We start from the raw sequence: 21520 nt of genomic DNA, 5'->3' as shown, positions 1-21520 counted from the left end.
TAGAAATAATAAGTTTATTCTGACGATGGCGTTTTATCATGATGTAACATGCAATTCGGCCTGTTAAGTTTTTCTTCAGATATTTTGAATATTCCTTTACTCACGTATTGTGGCACAGTAGTCACTTCAGATTTATTTATTCTAATATTCAAGTTTTTGAAAGAATTAATTTGTTATCTACCTCCCACTCCATTCGAAAAATTTAATAAAACCTCGAATTGAATAGAATTCTTCCTCTACCTATCTACACTTCGATTCAAAGTAAATTTCAGTAAAATTTTTATTCTTTATATTAGCCGTTCTACAGCTGCCAGGTTGAAAGTTTCAACAACAAAGGATCTAACCACCAGAATTCAAACCACTCCAACATCTGGGAATCCATGTGAGGGCTGCAACTATCCCAGATTTCCATAGTTAAGTCTCAGCTTTATCTTCAATATATAAAAAAATCTGAGTTGTTTCTAATTTATAACTACTTTTGTTCGTTGTGCTCTTTTGAATACCTAGTTAATGCGAATTCATTATTTTTTGAATAAATTTATTTGTTGCTGAAAATTTTTTTATTGTTCTTAGCAATGAATATTAATTTGGATAATCGTGTCTGCTGTCAGCTTCTCCGCCTTTTTTATCAATTGTTAACGTTGTTCGTTAAAAAGCTGATGGCGTCCAATTTAATATTAATTGTTCACCCCACCTGAGTATTAGTTATTTATATACTTCAACTTAGGCCAAATACCACTTTTTGAAAAAGAGTTTCCTGCCGGGAAATTAATATGACTATTTCCTTCGAAAAATTTAAGCCAACCAAAAAGCTGTAATATTTTATGTTTACCTAGCAACGATCAAATTTCAGCGATAATACTGCACTAGTGCAAATTATCGATAATTTGCACTAGTGCCAAATTTTCGTCTAGGATGTAAACTCATTTTGAAATATTTTTTCACGAACAAAACTGTTGTCAATAAGTTACCGTAGATACCAATTCAATGCCAATATGATGATCGTCAACTACGGTATAATTTAAAGAATAACAAATTTTAAACACATAATTAAGTTTATTTTAAATTAAATTTTTCTCAGGAAATAGTCTGCCAAAATGCCCTCTCGTGCATGTCAAATTGTCTCATAATTTCCTCTTGTGCGCATTCGCGCACTCGAGAAAATTAAATTATCGACAATTTGACATGCACTCGGGACATTAATATTGACTATTTCCTTCGAAAAATTTAAGCCAACCAAAAAGCTGTAATATTTTATGTTTACCTAGCAACGATCAAATTTCAGCGATAATACTGCACTAGTGCAAATTATCGATAATTTGCACTAGTGCCAAATTTTCGTCTAAGATTAATAAACATCATTTGGTTTTAATTTTATATTTTAAAAAAATTATAATAAGAAAATTTTAATTAACAATTAAGTTTATTTTGAATTAAATTTTTCTCAGGAAATAGTCTGCCAAAATGCCCTCTCGTGCATGTCAAATTGTCTCATAATTTCCTCTTGTGCGCATTCGCGCACTCGAGAAAATTAAATTATCGACAATTTGACATGCACTCGGGACATTAATATTGATAATGTAAAAGCAACTTACCCATATTGAAATAAACAGAAAACCAAATGCATGCAGGAATATCCAACACGTAAAGTATGCAACGATCCAGAATTGTCAGCATGGTAATTGAACATAAAATGACCAGATGCTTGAATAAGTCTTATATTAGGCATTAAATCGGCCACAAGACCGGCTACTTTGAACTTCATCATCTGTAAATAATTAATATTAATTACCAAATTTAATCAATTCCTTATGTCCTGTAAATCAATATATTTCTATTGGAATTAATTAAATAATTAATTGAATTATTATCATTTCATTAGAAAATTAACAAATGATTGTAAGATTTTGAATATTATTTATGTATTTGAATAAATTTAAAAAAGTTGAAATTTATTTTTAGTAACATTTATTCATAAATCTAAAGATGCTATCGAATCGTCTGACTCAGATTCCCCAATTTAATAAGAATTCCATATCGTCCATGATCCCAATTAACTCTCTCAAAGTATTTTTCTTCTTTGGTACATGCTTTTGTCCAAATTATTTCTCGAGGTCTTAATTGATAATGATAAGAGCATAAACGTAATAATGTGTGTTGAGTAATTGCAACCATTTAATTTAGAACGTGTTTTTTCAAACCAAGCTTCAAAAAGCTTCGTTTCCATGTCGTGATCATAACCATCAAACTGTCTCGAATCAAAGAGCAATAAGCTATCATTAATAAAACCGTCTTCTGATTCTATGAGTAGGATAATAAAACATCTATATTTACCGGAATATTCTTTCAGTTTAGTATAAAGTCCTTCTAACAGGGCTACTTTCGGAGTGCTAATGTTAACCTTAATTTTATTAACAGTATGGCGTGCCTTTTTCTGATGCAGATATTCCACTTTTGAGAAAAAACTACGTATGATCTACCTTAGTAAGAAGTATTTAAGTATAAGTATAAGTATAAGAAATAAGATTCATTCATAATAGAGAACCTGCTAGAAGATTTTGGAAGAAATTTCTCCTGGATTATTATCTTGTGCTGATAATATTTGAAACTTACCACTTCTTCAAAATAGAAAAATGAACCTTATTTCTTCTTAACTGGAGGAAATAACAATTCGTCATTTCAATAGTTAACTTACTTCTTCACTTGACAAAATACTAAATTACAAAATATACAAATCAATGTTGAATGTTCTGCACCAAATGTTCCTAACTCGTTATATTATTACCCCACTTTACAAATAGAATATCGTGAGTAGGTAGGTAGGAAGGTTACCTTCATTCTCAGAAGACAATAATTTGTTGAACGAAACAAGCGACAGTGAATATCATCAATGACATTTCCAACTTCGTGATATACCTAGTATTTATTACATTTTGTGCTGTAAGATTTCCTTCTCTCTTATAGAGATAAACAGACGTGCCCATGCGTGAAACGCCAGCAACCGACAGTTATTACTGCGAAACCTTCTCTTACAAATATTGTGCCTCTAGCTCCTGTAATTAAATCGGTATATCCGTAATCTTCATTCGTACCAGACTTGTTTCCTTATTCCTCCGACAAAATGTTTGAACAACAAGAAGTTTTGAAAAATTGTTGTACTGTTACATTTAAATGTTATTGTTAATTACTTGAACTTATTGGAAAAGATAATTATATAATAAATAAATCGTAGTCTATGACTTATTATCTTGAAACGAGTCCGTTGAGGCTGTGACATAGAAACTGGTACGCGTTCTCAGGGAGTGGACAAACACGTTTCCAATACTGTTTCCAACAAGAGCATCATCTTCGCTAAATCAGTCGGCTTCGATGAATTTTATTGCATGGAATAAAACATTTGACACGACTACATTAGTCGAAACGAGTCATCCGGCTTTAGTGCTTGACAATTCCGACTTTGGTGTTAATGCGGCTTCATGTTGATAATTTCTGCACAGATTACTTCAATAATTGCAAGAATCAAACCAACTAGTAAGGATTCATAGAAATTTCAGATTAGAATTAACAATTACCAGCAATACTGTTCAATTTTTGAAGTTACCAAGTGGAATAAGCAATAAAGTATGACATTTTGACTATTACTTTTATACAAAATAACTTTGGAACTACAAATTCTATCACGTTAGAAAATGGGGATAATGTTCATGTGAAAAGTTGGGAATAATAAAAAACTATGCTATAGTGATTCTCTCAATTATAGGGTGGAGCAAGAAAATCTACTAGCTTCTAATACTTCCTTCAAATTATCTTCCTATGTGTGAATTGTTCAGCAAAAATTATTTAAATGTGTTGAAACAACCACATTCTTCATCAGGAAATTTGTGATGAAACACTGTATTTGGCCTGATGGAATATTTTAGTCATTTATTTCAATTTATTATATGGAAAATTCTCATTGAAACACTTTGTATGTGTCTTTATTACTTTGGATGGCAGAAACATGATGAACAAGGATATATTATAAGAGATTATACAAATAAAAATATATACAAATGTCGTCATATCACAGTTATATGTAAACTTACTATATTCATATACAAGAAATCCAATTTTCTTCTATTTCCCAACGGGAAGACGGGATAAAAAAATGGGCACGTGAGATTCAAATCAGGTATGAAAATGTGAGAAAAGCTTCATATTCAGATAAAAAATGTTAGTGTTATATAAATATATACAATTCAATGATTCTACTCAAGCGAGGAAGTATTAAGCATTGGTTTTTAAAATAAAAAAATGTAGTATTCCAAATACGTCGAATAGTTGAAATTGATACTGGGATTGCTACTTAGTATCTTAGTATTGAGATATAGCAACACTGATGTGGAAATCATGAAGTTTGACATTTTTAATGGTGAACGTACTCAGAACGTGATATTATACAAGTGCTATTTGAGTTGTTTTGATGCATTCACCTTGGTAAAAAAAGGAATTAAATCAAGAACATTTTATGAATTTCTATGACTTTCGGGGCGGATAAATCTAACAGCATGGTGCCGATCAACTCGCTTCGACTTTTGGTGATGAAGCACCATCTCGAGCCACCCTGTGTTTATGGTTTTTCGAATTCAATCGTGGTCACATTTCGCTACATGTTGAATTTCGTGAAGATCGTCTAAAATTGGCTGTTGTGTCAGAAAACATCGATGTAGTGCATAAACTGATTTTGCAAGATCATCATGTAACATACCATGAGATTGAAGCATTCGTTCTACTCGCATAGACTCAATATTGCATGAATATTAGTTTTTCAAAAATATTTATTCGCATTTGATGCCACATAATTTGACAATCGCTCAAAAAAACCCCGTGTTGATTGGTGCAAGAAAATGCTGAAAAAATTCAAACTTGGTACTTCAAAAGACGTCTATAAAATCGTGACAGGCGTCGAACTATGAATCTTTGCATATGAACCCAAAAGTAAACAACAATTGGCTGTATGGGTCTTTTAAAATGAGTCAAATCCAAAAAAGTTGTCCGCTCTCGAAGCACTTCAAAGCAAATGGTGGGAATAACCGGACATGTCGCCACCGTTCCATTAGAGAAACGTAGAACGGTTAATTCTGAATTCTAGCATTTGCTTGGCAGAAGTGTTAAAAAACAGGGTAACCAGTCGCAGGAGAGGAATCATTCTGTACCGCGACCATGCGAGCTCTCACATGTCAGTTCAAATAAAAACATCTTATTGATGGGTCTTCAATTAGTACTTCCCACAAATCAAAAATAAATAGTGAGGTTTAAGTTTTTCTACACCTGAAAAAATGGTTGATGCATTTGGAGGTACCTAAATCGAAATGGACAAAATGCGTCGACAATTGGTTCATTTCCATTGATAAATATTTCTTTTTATTTGTCTATCTCAAACCCCAAGTAGCAACCCTCGTTTTTTTAATTTTTTTTTTAATTTTCATATTTTGGGAGCACTTCAATAGCCCGATTTGTACGAAATATCATGTAACTTCAGTAGTAAATAATTATGGCTGAGCTTTTCAAATTGATAATTTAACACTTAATAAAACTGTGGTTATTGAATTAGCTTGATACATTTAACAATTCAAAGTATATTAGAAATTGAAATAAAATAACGGATAAGGCCACGGAGCTTCTCTCACAACTACCTGAAAACTGTCTAATAAAAATTACTAGAAATTTGGATTCTGACCTGTCAGTGAAAGATGTGCTGTACATTTAAGAGTAAATTACTAATAGAACAATTATTTCTTGTAGAAATAATAATCCTCAAAAGATTTTCCCAGGTTTCAAGTGTTTCAGTTACTATTTTTTTTATAGTTCCTGTGTAAAATAACCTATTAACATACGAATTTTGCAAAAATCATTGGAGTGATCAATTCTTGCGAAGAGTGCCGTTTTATAGTAAATAAAGCAGAAGATCTCGCTTGTGTGATAGATTGAGTTTTGCTTTGTTCATTATGGAAATCATAGGCGACTGCTCACTTTGTGCTTTTATCTTTTGGAATACATAATACATGTATATAACTTTAACTTTTTCTTCCAAAAAGCGAATGAAAACAGAGTAAAATACATAATTTTATAGTTTTTGAATACTCAGGCCACTTAAAATTATGCTAGTTTTCATAACAGTTGGGTCCGTTTTAATCATAAAACAGCATTTCACAATATCACTTCAAGACCACATAACGTCCAAATTGAGAGATTTTGGACATATTCAATTCATATAAACGTATCTATGACCATTACATGAATTGGCTTAGTTCGGTCCAAGCAATATATGTGTTAAACGTATCTTATTACAGATGTTTTATTGCGATAATATCTCTTAAACATTATGATATATCATTACAAGAGACGAGCCAAATAGTCATCTTTACATAGAGCATCTACCTGTTAGTGTATAGTTTTCCTTATTCAAATGAGATATACTTCTAGAAGTGTTGACTTCTTCGGTCTTATCAATTCTAAACCTTCAGGATAATTAAATGGTGCTACAGTACATTGAAATTAAACTCTATCACTAAATATGATTCATAAATAAAACAATGATGTGCATGGAACAAATTTCAGTATGTCTATGAAATTAGGGTAGAGTGGGCAAATATCTCAAACCATGAGCCATATTTCCTTATAATATCATCAAATATAATATTTGTAGGAAGAAAAATACTAATCTATTTATCTGAAAATGTAACCTCTTACCGTATTTCAAGAAAAATGACAAGTATATATTGAGTTTGAGCCTCACATATCCAGTGAGGATTTTCTCTGTTCCAATATCTGTGTGTTAACTATTCCGATTAAATGAAACGTCGTCAGAAAAAACTATTTTGTTTATGAACTTCAAATCTGCGTTCATTCTGTCCTTCATCAATTCACAGAATTCTTGCCTTCTATCAGGATCATCTTCATTAAACTCCTGAACCAACTGAACATTTTAAGGGTGGTATTTATCTTTTTATGCAAAACTCTCAAAATAGATGATTAACTTACATCATTGTCTTATGCGGATTTTCCTCAATCTTTAGAAGTATTTCTAACTCAGTAAATTGAACATTTCTGAGTTTTTAATATTTTTTTCGATTTTTCCAACTATAGACTGTGTAGACCAGGGTATTTATTATTAAAAATTATTACCACAAGCAATCATGATTAAAATGTTTATTCTTCGAGTCCCGGACAAATGCACAAATATTGTGATGACGACTTTTAGTAACTTTAAATACCCAAATAACAACAGCCTACTAGATTCATATCAATCGTTCATTTGGCTTTTTGACTAATATTTTAGTATCTTCAAATATTTTTTCTTGATGTTTAGCATAACAGATACGAAAATACCTGAATGAAAATCGACCCGTTCCAGGTTTTTTTCACATAGCACATAATAACGCTAAAATTGAATTCATTCCATACATATGGACCGCATTGTATAATCATAGTATCTCTAATATTATTAATCACAATTAGTACATTTCGGTCTATCTGAAATATGAAGTGGTCGGCTTATCAACAAACTAAAAACTCATATATTTTTCAAGTAGATGTATATCTAGAACGTTGATGTATATTGAAGCTTGAAGCAGTTACATCTACATATGATAATGTGCAATATTAGAGGGGTAACTATTAACTCACAAGACTGGCACTTTAATAGTATATGATGTAACAGTGAAAAAATTGACGCAAGAAAGCACGCATGAAGAATCTAAGGCTATTCCTTTAACATGCAAAGAAAACGCTAGTTAATTAGAACTTGTATAGTGTGTAGCCGACATTTAGGGGCGTTACTTCTATCCAAAATGTATTTCGCTAACGTTAGGAATTTTATATTCTTCAGTTGACTATCTAAATAGATCAAATTAAGTTGTACGTATATAAAAATTGAAATGCCTTTAGTTTTGAAAAAGGAATTTCAATTTATGTGTATATAATGAGATTTTACTACGTCCATGTTATTAATAAATGTCAAAATTAATGTCTAAAATACGATGTTTGACGTTTACTGACATTGGCGTTAAAACGAATACTTGACGCGCCGATTTAATCAGAATATTATTTCCGATATTGTCATGCGTTTTAAACGTGAAATGACAACTTGGAATTATTCACTGCCCTACACTTATTTAGGTGAGTAATTTTGTCACGTTTATCAAAACAATACGTTTTTCTGCTCTGGCAGTTGATATTTTTCCAGTTGAGCTTACTCTGGTACAAATCAAGTCTATACTGATTTGTATATGGTTACGAGGGGCACTGCATTCATAAAAGGTTTCATGGTAAAACTGGTCGGTTGAGTTCAGTATCGTTATTTAAAAGCCTACGTCGGTCGCATCACCATACCAGATAAACTTTGATTACTTTTCAACAAAAGGAGAAACTACTTTCATGGATATTTAAATGATTTCAATAGCAATTTATGGAATACAGGCAACGCTCTGTAATAGTTACAATAGCTACAATAGTTAAAGTATACACTTTAAAAATAATAGCTTCTGTAATTGATGGAATTCAAGAGTTGCGTCAAAATTGTAATTTTAATCGAAGTGGCTGCTGATTCAAGATCAGTTGTTGAATATGCTTCTTTCTTTGAGTTCCATTTAACTTTCACCCTGATTTATAATCAAGTTGTTGGTTGTGATTATGAAATATGAGTTCCTATTGTTTATCAAGAAATTTTGTTAATGAGAGAGTATAAGTTGAAGCTGACTTATCTTTATGGCGTCTCAGGTGAAAATTAATGATCAACAATATTTTATTTCTAAGTAAGCATATTGTAACCTTAATGGAATTAGCATATAGAACCAGAAAGAGGTAGTATAATCTAAGGACATTTTCTTTTTATGGCTGATGTGGAAACGTTGAACAATGTCGTCAAAACTGTAATACTAAAATAAAAGCTTGTATAAAGATATTATTCTTATCAAATGCATTATCAGAAATAGCAATTAAATCATAAGGAAGAATTCGCGAATACGAAAATCATACAGGGTGATTCTAAATTCATGAAACAACACCAACATTCGTATAAAATTGAGATGGCTCTTTCCTACACCAAAATTTCCTCATCCAACCCTTTATCGATGTATCACCTTTAAAAGGTGGTGAATGAAATTGAGTTTTTATTTTTTTTTATAAAATTTCAGAGAAACTAGCAGCTCTCACTTTATTTCATATCAAAAATTTTTTTCAAGATGAAGTTTTATGAAATAAAATAACTTGAAATCATAGATTGCCGTGCACGTTCAAAGATTTCAGGTGTATTTCTTATGGTCTCACATGCTATTTGAATACGATTCTTCAAATCTTTGGTATCAACTATGGGTATCGTGTGGAGTAATAACTTAAGGTAACCTCGTAACTAGAAATCACAAGGATTTAAATCCGAAGATCGAGGAGGCCAATGTTGGGACTCCTCCTCGACCAATCCAACGGTTGGAATGCGTTGCATATTGCCTAGAAGTTCAATTGCACCATTATGAATTAACCACAAGCTTCGTTTGATATTGAGTGCGATGTCTTCAAGTAGTTTAGAGAGATCATTTTCGAGAAATCTAGTGTAAGAAATTCCATTTATTGGATGAAGTGGAAAATGCGGCCTAATTAGGTTATCCCATACGTGATTATTGTGAAAATTTATCATAGATAATTTTGAATAATGTGCCTCGTCTGTGAAGAATATATTATTTGAAAATTGAGGAGTTTGCTCCATTTCGTGTGTTAACCATTCAAAAAATCTCTGAGTAAAAGAACTTGAACCTGTTTGATGTGGTAAGGATATAACTGCTACTCTTTCAAAACTCTCCACACAAATTGAATCGTTGATATTAGGGGAGTTGACAATTTTTTAGTGCTTGTTTTCGGATGTACATCTAAAATTGCTACCACTACATTTCTAACTAGCCGGAAACTACCAGTGCTGGTTGAATTTCTCATTAACATTTCAATTTTCTACGAGTGGTTGTGAATATGTGCAAATACGGAATGATAAGGCGTGATTCGTTGTGGATAGTTTTCAGCATAAAGATGTCTAGCTGCTAGCGAATTACCATTTGTCACTCCATACACAAAATGTATGTCGGCCATTTAAGTGTTATAATACAGAGATAATGCCAAAATAAGAACCTACAAACTTACAAGTGAACTTCAATTGGTCACTATCAACAACTGACATCAGCCTACTAAAATTTGAATAAATATTGAGTAAACACGGTGACTGAATTGTCAAAGTGACAACAGCTTATTATTTTAAAGCTTGTAATTGAAAACAGGGTATATGTAGTTATTTTCAGCATTTCTATAAATCGTATTACATTTAACCTTTACTTTACTTCACTGTTTTCTACTCAATTTATTAAAAAAAATATTGCCTACGTTTTTTTTCCTGCATTAGAAAAAAATTTAAGAATATAAAATATATTGAACTGAAACAATGATTTTAAGCTATAATTTTATTTCAGAAAACTTCATTTGGAAGAAAAGTTTTGATATGAAATAAAGTAAGGGCTGCTAATTTCCCTTCCGTATAATGTAAGAGGAATTTTGAGAAAACACTTGTAGTTAGTCCTATGCAGAAGTCCAAAAAATAACAATTTCAAATTTCTAGTATTACTGAAATTTTAGAAAAAAAAAAAATAAAAACTCAATTTTAGTTACCACCTTTATAGGGTGATATCTCAGAAAGGAGTGGCCTGAGGAAATTATTATGGGAAAAACCCATCTTAATTCATTAAGAGCCATCATCTTCCAAATTTTATTACATGGATTTAGAAGCACCATGTATATTGCTTGAATATTTAATTTACTTTCGAATTTAATTTGATCAGAGAGTCAGCAGTGAAAGTGCTAGTATCCACGGTGCTTTTGATGGTAAGCATATTCTTTTATATTCATAATTATGAGCATTATTTTCAATATTGCAGCATCCTTTTGCTTAGTAGAATTCCAAGGAGTAGTCGGATTGAGTTTTTAGAATCAATCGAAAGGGCTGATTTTTTTGTAAAGAAAGGAGATTGAGTCCACGGATCAAATGACTTCTTAGATCAATGAACACCCCTAAAGCGAAGGTCGAACTGTCCACAAATTCCAAATGTCGAGCGCGTTATAAAGAAATGTATCAAGTTAAAGCTCTTTAAGCTAAGAATGCTACAATTATCCATCGATAAAGTGGAAGAAATATTACTGAAATGTTCCGTAATTAAATAATACTACCCTTGTCGGGAAAACTCTGTCCTTATGTAGATAGAATTGTCCAATATGGCTTATATATTGGGAATAAATTATACGCTAAAATTCTGATTCTAATTAACTGCAATGTATTATATATGTTACCGGCAATGTGTATAATCCGATATTGTATACAATACCTAGGCAATGTATAGAATAATTAAAACGGGCAGGTAAAGTATGAAATAGAATTTATTTTACACTTTACCTAGGTATTCTATACAATGCCAAACTTGCAGCAGGTAATGTAACACTCGAACGCAATTGTGGTTATTACAAACAAATAAGTACGGTAAGCTTCATAGAACCCTGACACCCTTCCTAGAGGCGCCATTTCAAGCATTAATGGAAGTGAATCGTTTTAGCATGACCGTTCACTCGCGAGTGTACGCCGCACGCGGGTATCCTTTGCAAATAAAATTAAATCCTTTGAAAAGAGACGGCACGGCGCCAAGGCGGCGCGATCAAAGTAAGTTCGTTTAGATAATGTCGGTACACCCGAACGCAATTGTGTTTAATAAAACAAAATACGAATAAAAATTATCGGGACACACAAGCTAGGTGCAAAGATAATTTTAATCAAAAATATGCGAAAGTAGGTAAATTCATAGTAAAATTACACCACAATTCTTCATCACTCGAACTGTCAGAGTTACTACCACCCGTATTTTTAATAAGAGAGCCATTATCACGCTCTGAATCCAAAACAAAATATTTAGGTACTTATTTTCTTCTGTAATTGCGTGAACTACGTATACTTATGTTCCACATAAATGTGGAATTACCTTTTTTATTAATACTTTCTTTTAGTTTGACTTACGGCTGGAGCGTCTGTAGGTTGCTACGGAGGTAAGTACATAGGTGTAATTTATCCAGAATCTTATCAAATGTCGGATTTTTTGAGGATAAATTCAATTCGTAGTACAACAGTTCACAAACACAATCTTTCACTACGGAGGCGCTTCGATATAAAACTGTCAATTTCACTTTCGGGTGTACGCCGCACGCGGTAGCCTTTGTAAATAAAATTAAATCCTTTGACGGGAGGCGGCGTGGGCGCGGCGGGCGGGCGGCCGGTCAGGTCAAAGGAGCCGCCGCTTGAGAAAAAGGATACCGCGAGCGGGCGGCCTTTCAGGTCAAAGGAGCCGCCGCCGCCGCTTGAGAAAAAGGATACCGCGACACTATTTAAGCAAACAGCCGCATTTCTCCATTTCATTTCGCGACGTGCGATGATACTGTTAACACGTGTATTGAGCTATTTGCGTCATAGTTATTATTTTTGCTAATTTTCGTCAGGTAGGAAAGTAATTTAATTTATTAAAAAATGGCGGCCGAACAACGAATAGCTGAGATGAAAGAAAGATTTTATTCACAATTACAAATAAAAAGAGAAGTAGCAAATACAAAAAATCGCACGTTTATTGAAAAAAATCGTTATGAACAATTGATAGAAGAAACAAAAAATGCAAAAACGGCTGAAAAAAAGGCTTCTCGGGATTACTGGTTATTGAAGCATTATGATGTTATAACTGTTGGTCAGAAAGATAAGTTGATTTTTCCTGTGGATGCTACTACAAATAACAATATTATATACTACGTTGCTGATACTGAATTATTTCAAATACTTCACGACGCACATCAAAGTATCGGCCGGAGGAGGAGGACGAGACAGAATGCTGAAGGAGCTTTCTTCAAGATATAAGAATATAACTCGCCACGATGTTGAACTATTTTTGCAACTTTGCGAACCCTGGCAGCAAAAACAAAAAGGAATAAAAAAAGGGATTGTCGTGAAGCCCATACTTTCAACAGAATTTAATTCTCGCTGTCAAGTAGATTTGATAGACTATCAATCTTATCCAGATCGGGATTATAAATTCATGATGTTCTATCAGGATCATCTCACAAAGTTTGTCATATTAAGAGCCCTGAAAACAAAACGCGCTGAGGAAGTAGCGTACAATTTACTGGATATTTTTACACTGATTGGTGCACCAGCCATCTTACAATCGGACAACGGTCGAGAATTCGCAAACCGAGTGGTCAGTAATCTTAAAATATACTGGCCGAACTTAAAAATTGTGCATGGCAAGCCTAGACATTCCCAAAGTCAAGGGAGTGTCGAACGAGCTAACCAGGACATTGAAAACATGCTTACAACTTGAATGCAAGATAACGATAGCGAACGTTTGAGTGATGGTCTGCGATTTGTACAACTCATGAAGAATAGGGCGTTTCACTTAGGAATCAAAAGAACACCTTATGAAGCTCTTTTTGGGTCGAAAATAAAAGTTGGCATATCTTTGCCTTTTGAGGATACTCACAACCTGGAGAGCGAAGAAGATTTAGAAAAAGTGATGAAGTCATCTTTAGAATCTGTAATAGATGCGGCTGAGACATCAGAAACTGAAACAGCTGACACTCAACCTCTACAGGCACCAGATCAACAAAATGCTGCACTCGATAGTTTTAACATCGGTAAGGAAGCTTCAAATGTACAAAGTGCGCATGATGAACAGATGGCTATCCCAAATACTAAGAATGTTGTTGAGCCTACGAATGTCGAAAATTTTCCTTGTGAGGTAAATGATCAAGCGTTACATGATCCGAATTTGGTATCAGTACGAGAGGAGTCATTGAGTTGTGCACTTATATGCTGTGTTTGTTCCGAGGAGACAACAGGTGGTCATTCGTGCAGAATGTGCAATAGGCCTATTCATATTATTTGTGCTGCTCCGGAAGATAATATTGCAGAAGGTCTTGGATCCAAAGTTGCTTGTCCTTTATGCGCAAAAAACGCCTTTTCGATAGAAAACCGCATCAGAGCCAAAGAGAATTTGATAGTACAAGCTCAGAAAATGCTTAAAACTTCTGAAAAAAAATTCCCTACCGTATCGTTGGGTATCACTGTACGCATTCCTGTTCCAGAAGTCGATAGAGGTCGTGGTGATGCTCGCAATATACTGGCTGTAGTATTACACAAAACTGATGACGATCTATATCAACTAGGCACTAAGCAAGGCGTTGTCAAGACATTGTATTCAAGACAACAGTTCACTGTTTGCCATCAGAAATTACTGCAAGAAGAAGACGTCCCCAATCTGGAAACGACACTCCGTACAGTTGCGACTTTTCAATCTACGGGGACAGGACAGGGCTTTGTGAAATGTAGCTGCAAAAAAACTGTGTCTCTAAAAAGTGTTCCTGTGTCAAAAGTAAGGCTCTGAGCTCTTCAAAGTGCCATAATAGTTTGTCGTGTAAGAATAAATAAAACCTACTTTTACTTAAAATTGTGAATGCCTATTAGACCTACTTTTTGTTATAAAGAGAATTGTTTTGTTTGTGAAGTTCAATTACAAAATTACTTATATTATGTTAAAAGATACTTGTAATGTTATGTTACAAACAAGATGAATTTTAAGTTTCCTGTTATTTTTTTGTGATTTTAAAGTTGATAATAAAGTTTATTTCAAGTAAATACAACATGTTTTATTTGTCCGCTATTTGATAAGTAAGTCTGTTAAGATTTATTGATATTAACCGGCTTACCTAACATTAGTTTAGTCTTAAGATTTATTTATTTTACACATTACCGGTGAACCAGCAGGTATTCTACACAATCCCTAGGAATTGTATACAATACCTAGGTAAAGTATTAAATGGACAATGATATTCATGATATTTCATACATTACCTAGGGATTGTATACAATACCTGAATTATACACATTGCCGGTAACATATACATTCGATATCTAAAAATTACTATCAACTACTTTCATACTCGGATTATATTCAATCATCGTCATCGGAAATGGCATTCTTTATAAGATTGACAATTATTTGATCTAAAGCTACATCTATAGCTGGTTCCAATTTGAAAAAAATCCTTTTCCCATTTGAGAGAGACAGAGACTTGAGAGCGAATATGCCATTTATTCCAATGATGAAAAATTGTCGAAACAAAATTTGTCAATCTAATCTCATCTTTTTGTTTGCAACGAATTGTTCAAGAAACATCTTACCAAGCATAATAGCATTACTAATGTCACTTTTGAAGTCTTATAAGGGGAGTTATATATCTTTATAATATTATATAAATACACTCTTAGCATAACACCTAAAAATGAAATATTTTAAAACGTATTCAATGTTTTATTCAGTCTAATCTACATTTCATGACGAGAATTTTGTTAGTGTATCTATTTAAACTATAAACGATTTGAATAATTGTATTTTCTAAAGAGATTTGCTACGTGATGCTCTGTCACTATGGAAATACATTGCAAACATTGCAAACAACCGATAAATTTTCATTGTTTAGAAAGAAAATGCTGTAACTGATAGATAGTACTGTGTGTAATGGACTTGGAAATTTAAAAATGTATATTTTTAACGAAAAATAAATACAACTCAATTTTACAAGAATAATGGTGTTTCTTTCACTTCGATAGGATTAGTATTACCAATTTTACAAAGTTCAGAAGTATGGATATATTGTAACGAACAAGTCCGCGATATATGGATCTTGGAGCCGGTCCTACCTGGATGTAATGGAATTCTAAAATTCAGCCAAAGCGCGGCGCCTTTGATGTACGTTGCAAATACCCGTAATTCGTTTGATGTTTGTTTTATATACTCTTTTATTATGGCAGGCTGTTCATTTACATTGTTTTTTTTTGAATAATTCTATGAAGGTCTACTTACTTATTTGTTCTGTTTATTTATTTTCTAGAACTTCTGAGAATTTATTTTGGCATATATAAGGAATTTGTGTTACTTTATAATAAAGAGTGGTAGTGAACAGACCGAATTAGAAAGTAATCGAACAATTTGAATAAATTAGTTAGTTAAGTTATAGTGATAAGTGTATTATATTAGTTAGTACAGTGTAAAGTATTTAAATGAATTAAGAACGTTGAGACAGTGTTTAATAATTCACCCAACGTATAGAAATCCTATAAAGAATGAGAAAACATTACAATCTCTTATATCGCTCGAGTTCAGTTTCAAATAGGTATTATGTCATCAGCGCCGATTGTGTAGGAAAGTGGCCTACTTGTTTGACAAAATGCTACTGACTAAAGTGCTATTTTGACGACAAAGAATTGATTTGTTGATAAAAATGGAGCAGGGTTTTTTTCGTGGTTCTTCAGTTCCTTTGTAATGGTTCATAATTCTGTCACCAATAACGATTTTATGACATATTTATGGTGAAAAAACAAGATTTCATGAGGACGGAACCTCTTAATTTTTAGAGACTACGTGTAAACAAATACATTACATTCAATTTGGAGGAAATTTGACTTCAATTTTGTTGGACTTATGGTGTTTGAGTAAGAAAGTGTCCGATTTTTATAAAAATGTAGTTTTAAGAAAATTATTACAAAAAAAAGAATGTAGCATTTTGACAATTTCATCATAAAAATCAGACTGATTTTATTTTTTACTTGAAAAAATACTCTAGAGATCAAATTTGCTGCATGTTATGATATGAATTTTGTAAAATGATTAGTTCTGAGAAGCCAGTGGTGCTCCTTTTTTATTTAACATTAATTGGGTTAGAATATGCCATTCAAACATTGAAAGTACCTATTTACCTCGAAGTTATCTTCACAACAAAACCGATTAGTTGTACTTGATAAAACGGTATTCCTTCTACTGTCCTTTTTCATTGCATCACACCATTTTTCAGTAATTTTTCTCCCATAGGGATACTTAAAAATACTTTCATGATGCAGTAATAGTGGTACATATTGGTACAATACAATATTTCTAACGAACCTTTGTCGATCCTAACAAAAAATATAACTAATACGACGCGATAGGATGGTAAAACAAAAAACGAAAAAACGTGGTGTTGATACTGTTGTAGCTTGTAGCTGTTTGATCGGCGCTGGTGACGTAGACAAGCGATTACAAATTAAAAAATTTATATAACAGCATTCCCAAACATTAAAAAATTTTAACACAACATTGCTTTCACATACATTGATTTGACAGTTTCCGGAGTGAAAAGTTGCTTGTGAAAGATTCACCTAGCTACGGCCGGTCTTACACTAAAAACAACCTTAAAATTTTCAACTGACCATTAATTATCGAATGGTTTGGTACAATTTTAAAAAGACCGGAAAAACATAACAACTCGATATTCAGATGCACCATTAGTTACCTGCACCAAATTTGATAAACCGTATCAAAATCTGCAACACTATTGAAATGTAGTCATCATCAAAATAAAGTAATTAGTAAATGATCGTTATTGAAACTTGGTGAATTCCAGGTTGCCTTCTTTCGGGAATTTCAAATCTTTTATAACTTTTTAATGTCCTAACAGCATGCAATTAACTCAATCATTTCTGACATACTTGGTAGCAGGAAAATCCAACGTATCTACAACCCTCTACAATGCACACCGTTGAAGATACACCCTCCTATTTCTCACTTACACGAAGTGAGTCAGGACGTCAAATTTTTAGTTTATATTTAAAACTGGTATTTTTGAAAAGAGACCTAAAATCAAGATAAATCATCACGAATAAGTATATGGTCCAGTTCATATACATATTTTGAAAACTCAAAATAGCAAGATAACAAATCACAAATCTGTGAAGGCAAATATGCCCATATTAACGAGATTCAGAAATACTGACGTTATATGAAAGGTAGATATGATGTGGAGAATATAAGTGAACACGATACACTGAGTAGGAATATTTATTTAAAGAGGAAGGCCCTGACGAAGCGAGGCTGTAGAAGGAAACAGAGAGAAAAAAGGGCTGAACTAAATGCCAAAATTTGTCAAGAAAATGTCACCATGCACTTGGCAGGTATCAAATTTTTACTGGATACGCACAAAAATGTGAACGTATGCCTACAGAAGTCCGAGTAGTGTCTGCTTTGTTTTGTTCACATTGATTGCATTAAGGATCACTAGTAGGTATATCTGAGAGAATTTTGATTTTCAAGATGTATGTTATATAGATCATTTCTTGCAACAATGGCGCAACGTTGATTTTTACACAAATGATTTATATTTGATTATATAGATACCAGAGATTAAAGAAAACATAGCTAAGAGCTTGTGGTATTTTCTAAAAAATTAATGGAAATAGTAAACTAAACAAATATGGTATTAAAATAATCTCATTAATTAATTCTGAAGCATCATACTCGTCATTGGCAAGTTGTGGCTGATATTCACATTTTGAACTTTATAAAAAATACAATTCGACCTACGCAATAATTGAATGAATGTTTTTCCATATTATTTTAAATGGATGATTTACTGGAAACCCCATTGTGAAAACTGATGAATGTGAGTACAATTAAAAAGAAAATTGAATAAATAAAATTAAGTAAATTAAAAAGAAAAAAGAAACTTTCACTCCAATGGATGCAAAAGAAGAAAAGGCAAGTAAGCTCTTATTTCCGGCAGTCTCATATATACCTGAAATAGCACAAATGTACTTGTTCTACAATCTAACAAAAATTGATGTAGATGTAGACACACGATTACATCCTATAAAGATTGATATAATCTTTTTATGTGGCAGAAATTATTCTACGGGGTAACAATCCCAATTGAGAATTTGCTATATGTCGACTAATATTCCAGAAAGATTTAGCATTAAAAGGAGCTCTTAGCGTACGTTACGTATCTCTAGAGCAATACGGGCTTAGATCCCCTTCTAGGCAAAAAGGTACATTGCAAATATTTCGAGAGACGCAAAGCACGTAAGTTTTGCACAATTTGTTATAAGTGGCTGTACATGGAGCCCATTAAGGCTTGCTCTCAGGAATGCCTTTAAAAATTAATTTACTAACCTGCATATCCTTCTATTTTTGCACATAATTTTTCAACGCATTTTTTTCTTAGTTATTTTAATAGTGTATATTTTGAAATTTACGAAACGAACAAAATTTTTAGGAAATTGAAGCTTCCTAGTGGATGAAATATAGAAACAATAACTTGCTGCAGTTTTTGCATAAATTTTTTCATAGTAAACATTCGTAATTAACAAATGCGTATGAAAAAAAAATTGTGAATAGTTTTGTATATTGAAATATCTAATTACCTTGATCAATTGTTAAATAACAGTTATTGTAGATATCAAGCACTGTTATCACAGCTGCATTTAGAAATTGTTATCCAAATATCACAGTGACATATCAAACTCACTCATCACCACACCAAATGAAATATTGTGGAGACCAAAGTTCACTTAAAGAAATTATGTCTAAACTTGCATTTATTACCAAGAGCTGAGACTCAATAAGACTCAGAAAATATGGAAAAATACAATCTTCATTTAGAATTAAACTTCGTGTACCAATCAGAATGCAGTTAAGTTATGAAAAAGGCGGAGCAAGTCACATGACCCGTTATTGTATTATAAAGTAGATCTACCCTCCCCGGTGATAAAAGAGTTGCTCTATAATTTCATTCGAATGTCTTAAATTATTTATAGCTGTTAATATTAATGCGGAGACAATGAATCGTTATAAATGACAATCCGATGGAGTTTTTTTTTTCTAAATCATTGGGTTGCTTCTTTGTAATGTTGGTCAAGTTACGAGCTCGATATTTGTCTATCGATTTCCATTTTAACTTCTAATAGTTGAACTTGTACTTTTTTCAACGTTTTTCAATTAAAATCGATATTATGAAATGTGAAATGGAATACTTTAAAAATGATATGTGAAATTTATCATGTCAATCTGTATAAAATTTATTAACAAAACAATATCAATATTTCTAAAAAGAAATCGGCTCAATATCCAGGTGATGATCTAGATATGAAGTAAAGAAACATGTATTGGTTAAATGGTAGTAACATTTAAATCTTGAAGTACTCCAGCTTCTAGGAAACCAACACCTGACGTAAAGGCTTAAAGGAATTAAGCCGGTAAAAAGTGTGAGTGTGAAACCGAGACAGTAATGCTTTAGTAAGGGCCGAGAGAGCGCTGAAGATGACCATCTCCCTGTGACTGTTTCAACGCTGGAAACAGTGACCAAAATTAACCAAATTGTGCGTCCAGATCGTCAAATGAATAACCTGATGATTGCCGAGGCTTTAAACGCCAATAAAGGAACTGTTAGTGCCAAAAAATCTGACTCCTCATTAAAAGCTCTTGCGTCAACGGGTCTGCTCAGATTTCCTTGAAATGCTAGAAAAAGATCTGCTTTGAAAGGGACTCGATTTGAGTCGATGGAAGCGGTAGAGCAAAAAACGGCAGAGCTCCTAAAGGCACTTACCAAAGTTTTCAATATTTTGTTTACACATAACGTATGTACGTTGTTACAGTTAATGTATATTGATAGTGATAACAATTAATGACAGTTAAATGTATTAAAATGTAATTTAATTAACAGCAATTGTTTCACGGAACGACACTTCCATTAAAATTAACATTTTTATTCAAGACTGTTGTATAATGTCCCCATTATACGTCTGCTTGCTCGATCTTAATAGTACCCATTAATCAAGGCAGTGATTAATGAATCCATTACTGCCGTCAGATGCTTTCTGGATTTAGCTATATTATATTTTTCTGATACAAAAAATTGCCTTATATAATTTTATCATGTAAAACAGGATTACATATATCCAAATTAGTTCTATACAAATAAAAAAATTTAAAAAGTAAATTTTCCTAGACCAGATTGTTGTTACACGTTTATCTGTTTCTTAACGAACTATGGTTTGTGGAACAAGTGATAACTTGAAATACCTTTTGAAACAAAATAAATTTGAGTCAAAACTGTTAGAATTCTTGTGTGTTTAGATTTCTCAGTGTTTCAATATTGTATGTAAAATTATGTTGAAAAACCAACTAAAAATGGACACAAAAAATTGAAGTGACTTTTCTTTAATACCATCAGAAATAAGGGAAGCTGCTAAAGATTCCTTATCAATTTTATTGCTGGAAAAATCAAGAAAACTATATAATATGCCATATGAATTTTAAGTAGGCAACAGGGAAAATTAATAACTATGAATAAATACCATCATATTGTGAAATTAGATACCCAATATTTGTCAAACTAATGCATATATTTTTGTGTTGATTATTATGGAGATTTTATACGATTATTAGAATTCTTGATAACTATGTACTATGTTCAAATGAACATTAAAATATTATGTGGAATATTTGTTGGAATAATATAATTGTGTTTCTGATAATCCAAAATTTATTAACGAAAAAACTTCAAAAAAATATTAAGTAGTCGTGGATAAAGTATAGTATTCTACTCACGT

The 21520-nt window shown here is 32.4% G+C and overlaps 1 protein-coding gene across 1 annotated transcript in view; it reads right to left on the bottom strand.

The window, feature by feature from the left end:
* Nucleotides 1–19532, bottom strand: part of LOC130895005 (odorant receptor coreceptor) — a 60194-nt gene extending 40662 nt beyond the window's left edge. The window contains exons 1-2 of the mRNA XM_057802098.1: nucleotides 19334–19532; nucleotides 1596–1768 (exon numbers count right to left, since the gene is read on the bottom strand). Coding sequence (XP_057658081.1) covers nucleotides 1596–1768 — 173 coding nt within the window. The 5' untranslated portion in view covers nucleotides 19334–19532. The remainder of the gene's footprint in view (nucleotides 1–1595; nucleotides 1769–19333) is intronic.
* Nucleotides 19533–21520: the final 1988 nt, after the last annotated feature.

The sequence above is a fragment of the Diorhabda carinulata genome, chromosome 6 (assembly GCF_026250575.1).
Source record: "Diorhabda carinulata isolate Delta chromosome 6, icDioCari1.1, whole genome shotgun sequence".
Lineage (NCBI taxonomy): Eukaryota > Metazoa > Arthropoda > Insecta > Coleoptera > Chrysomelidae > Diorhabda > Diorhabda carinulata.
This window is presented reverse-complemented; position numbering and strand designations above follow the sequence as displayed.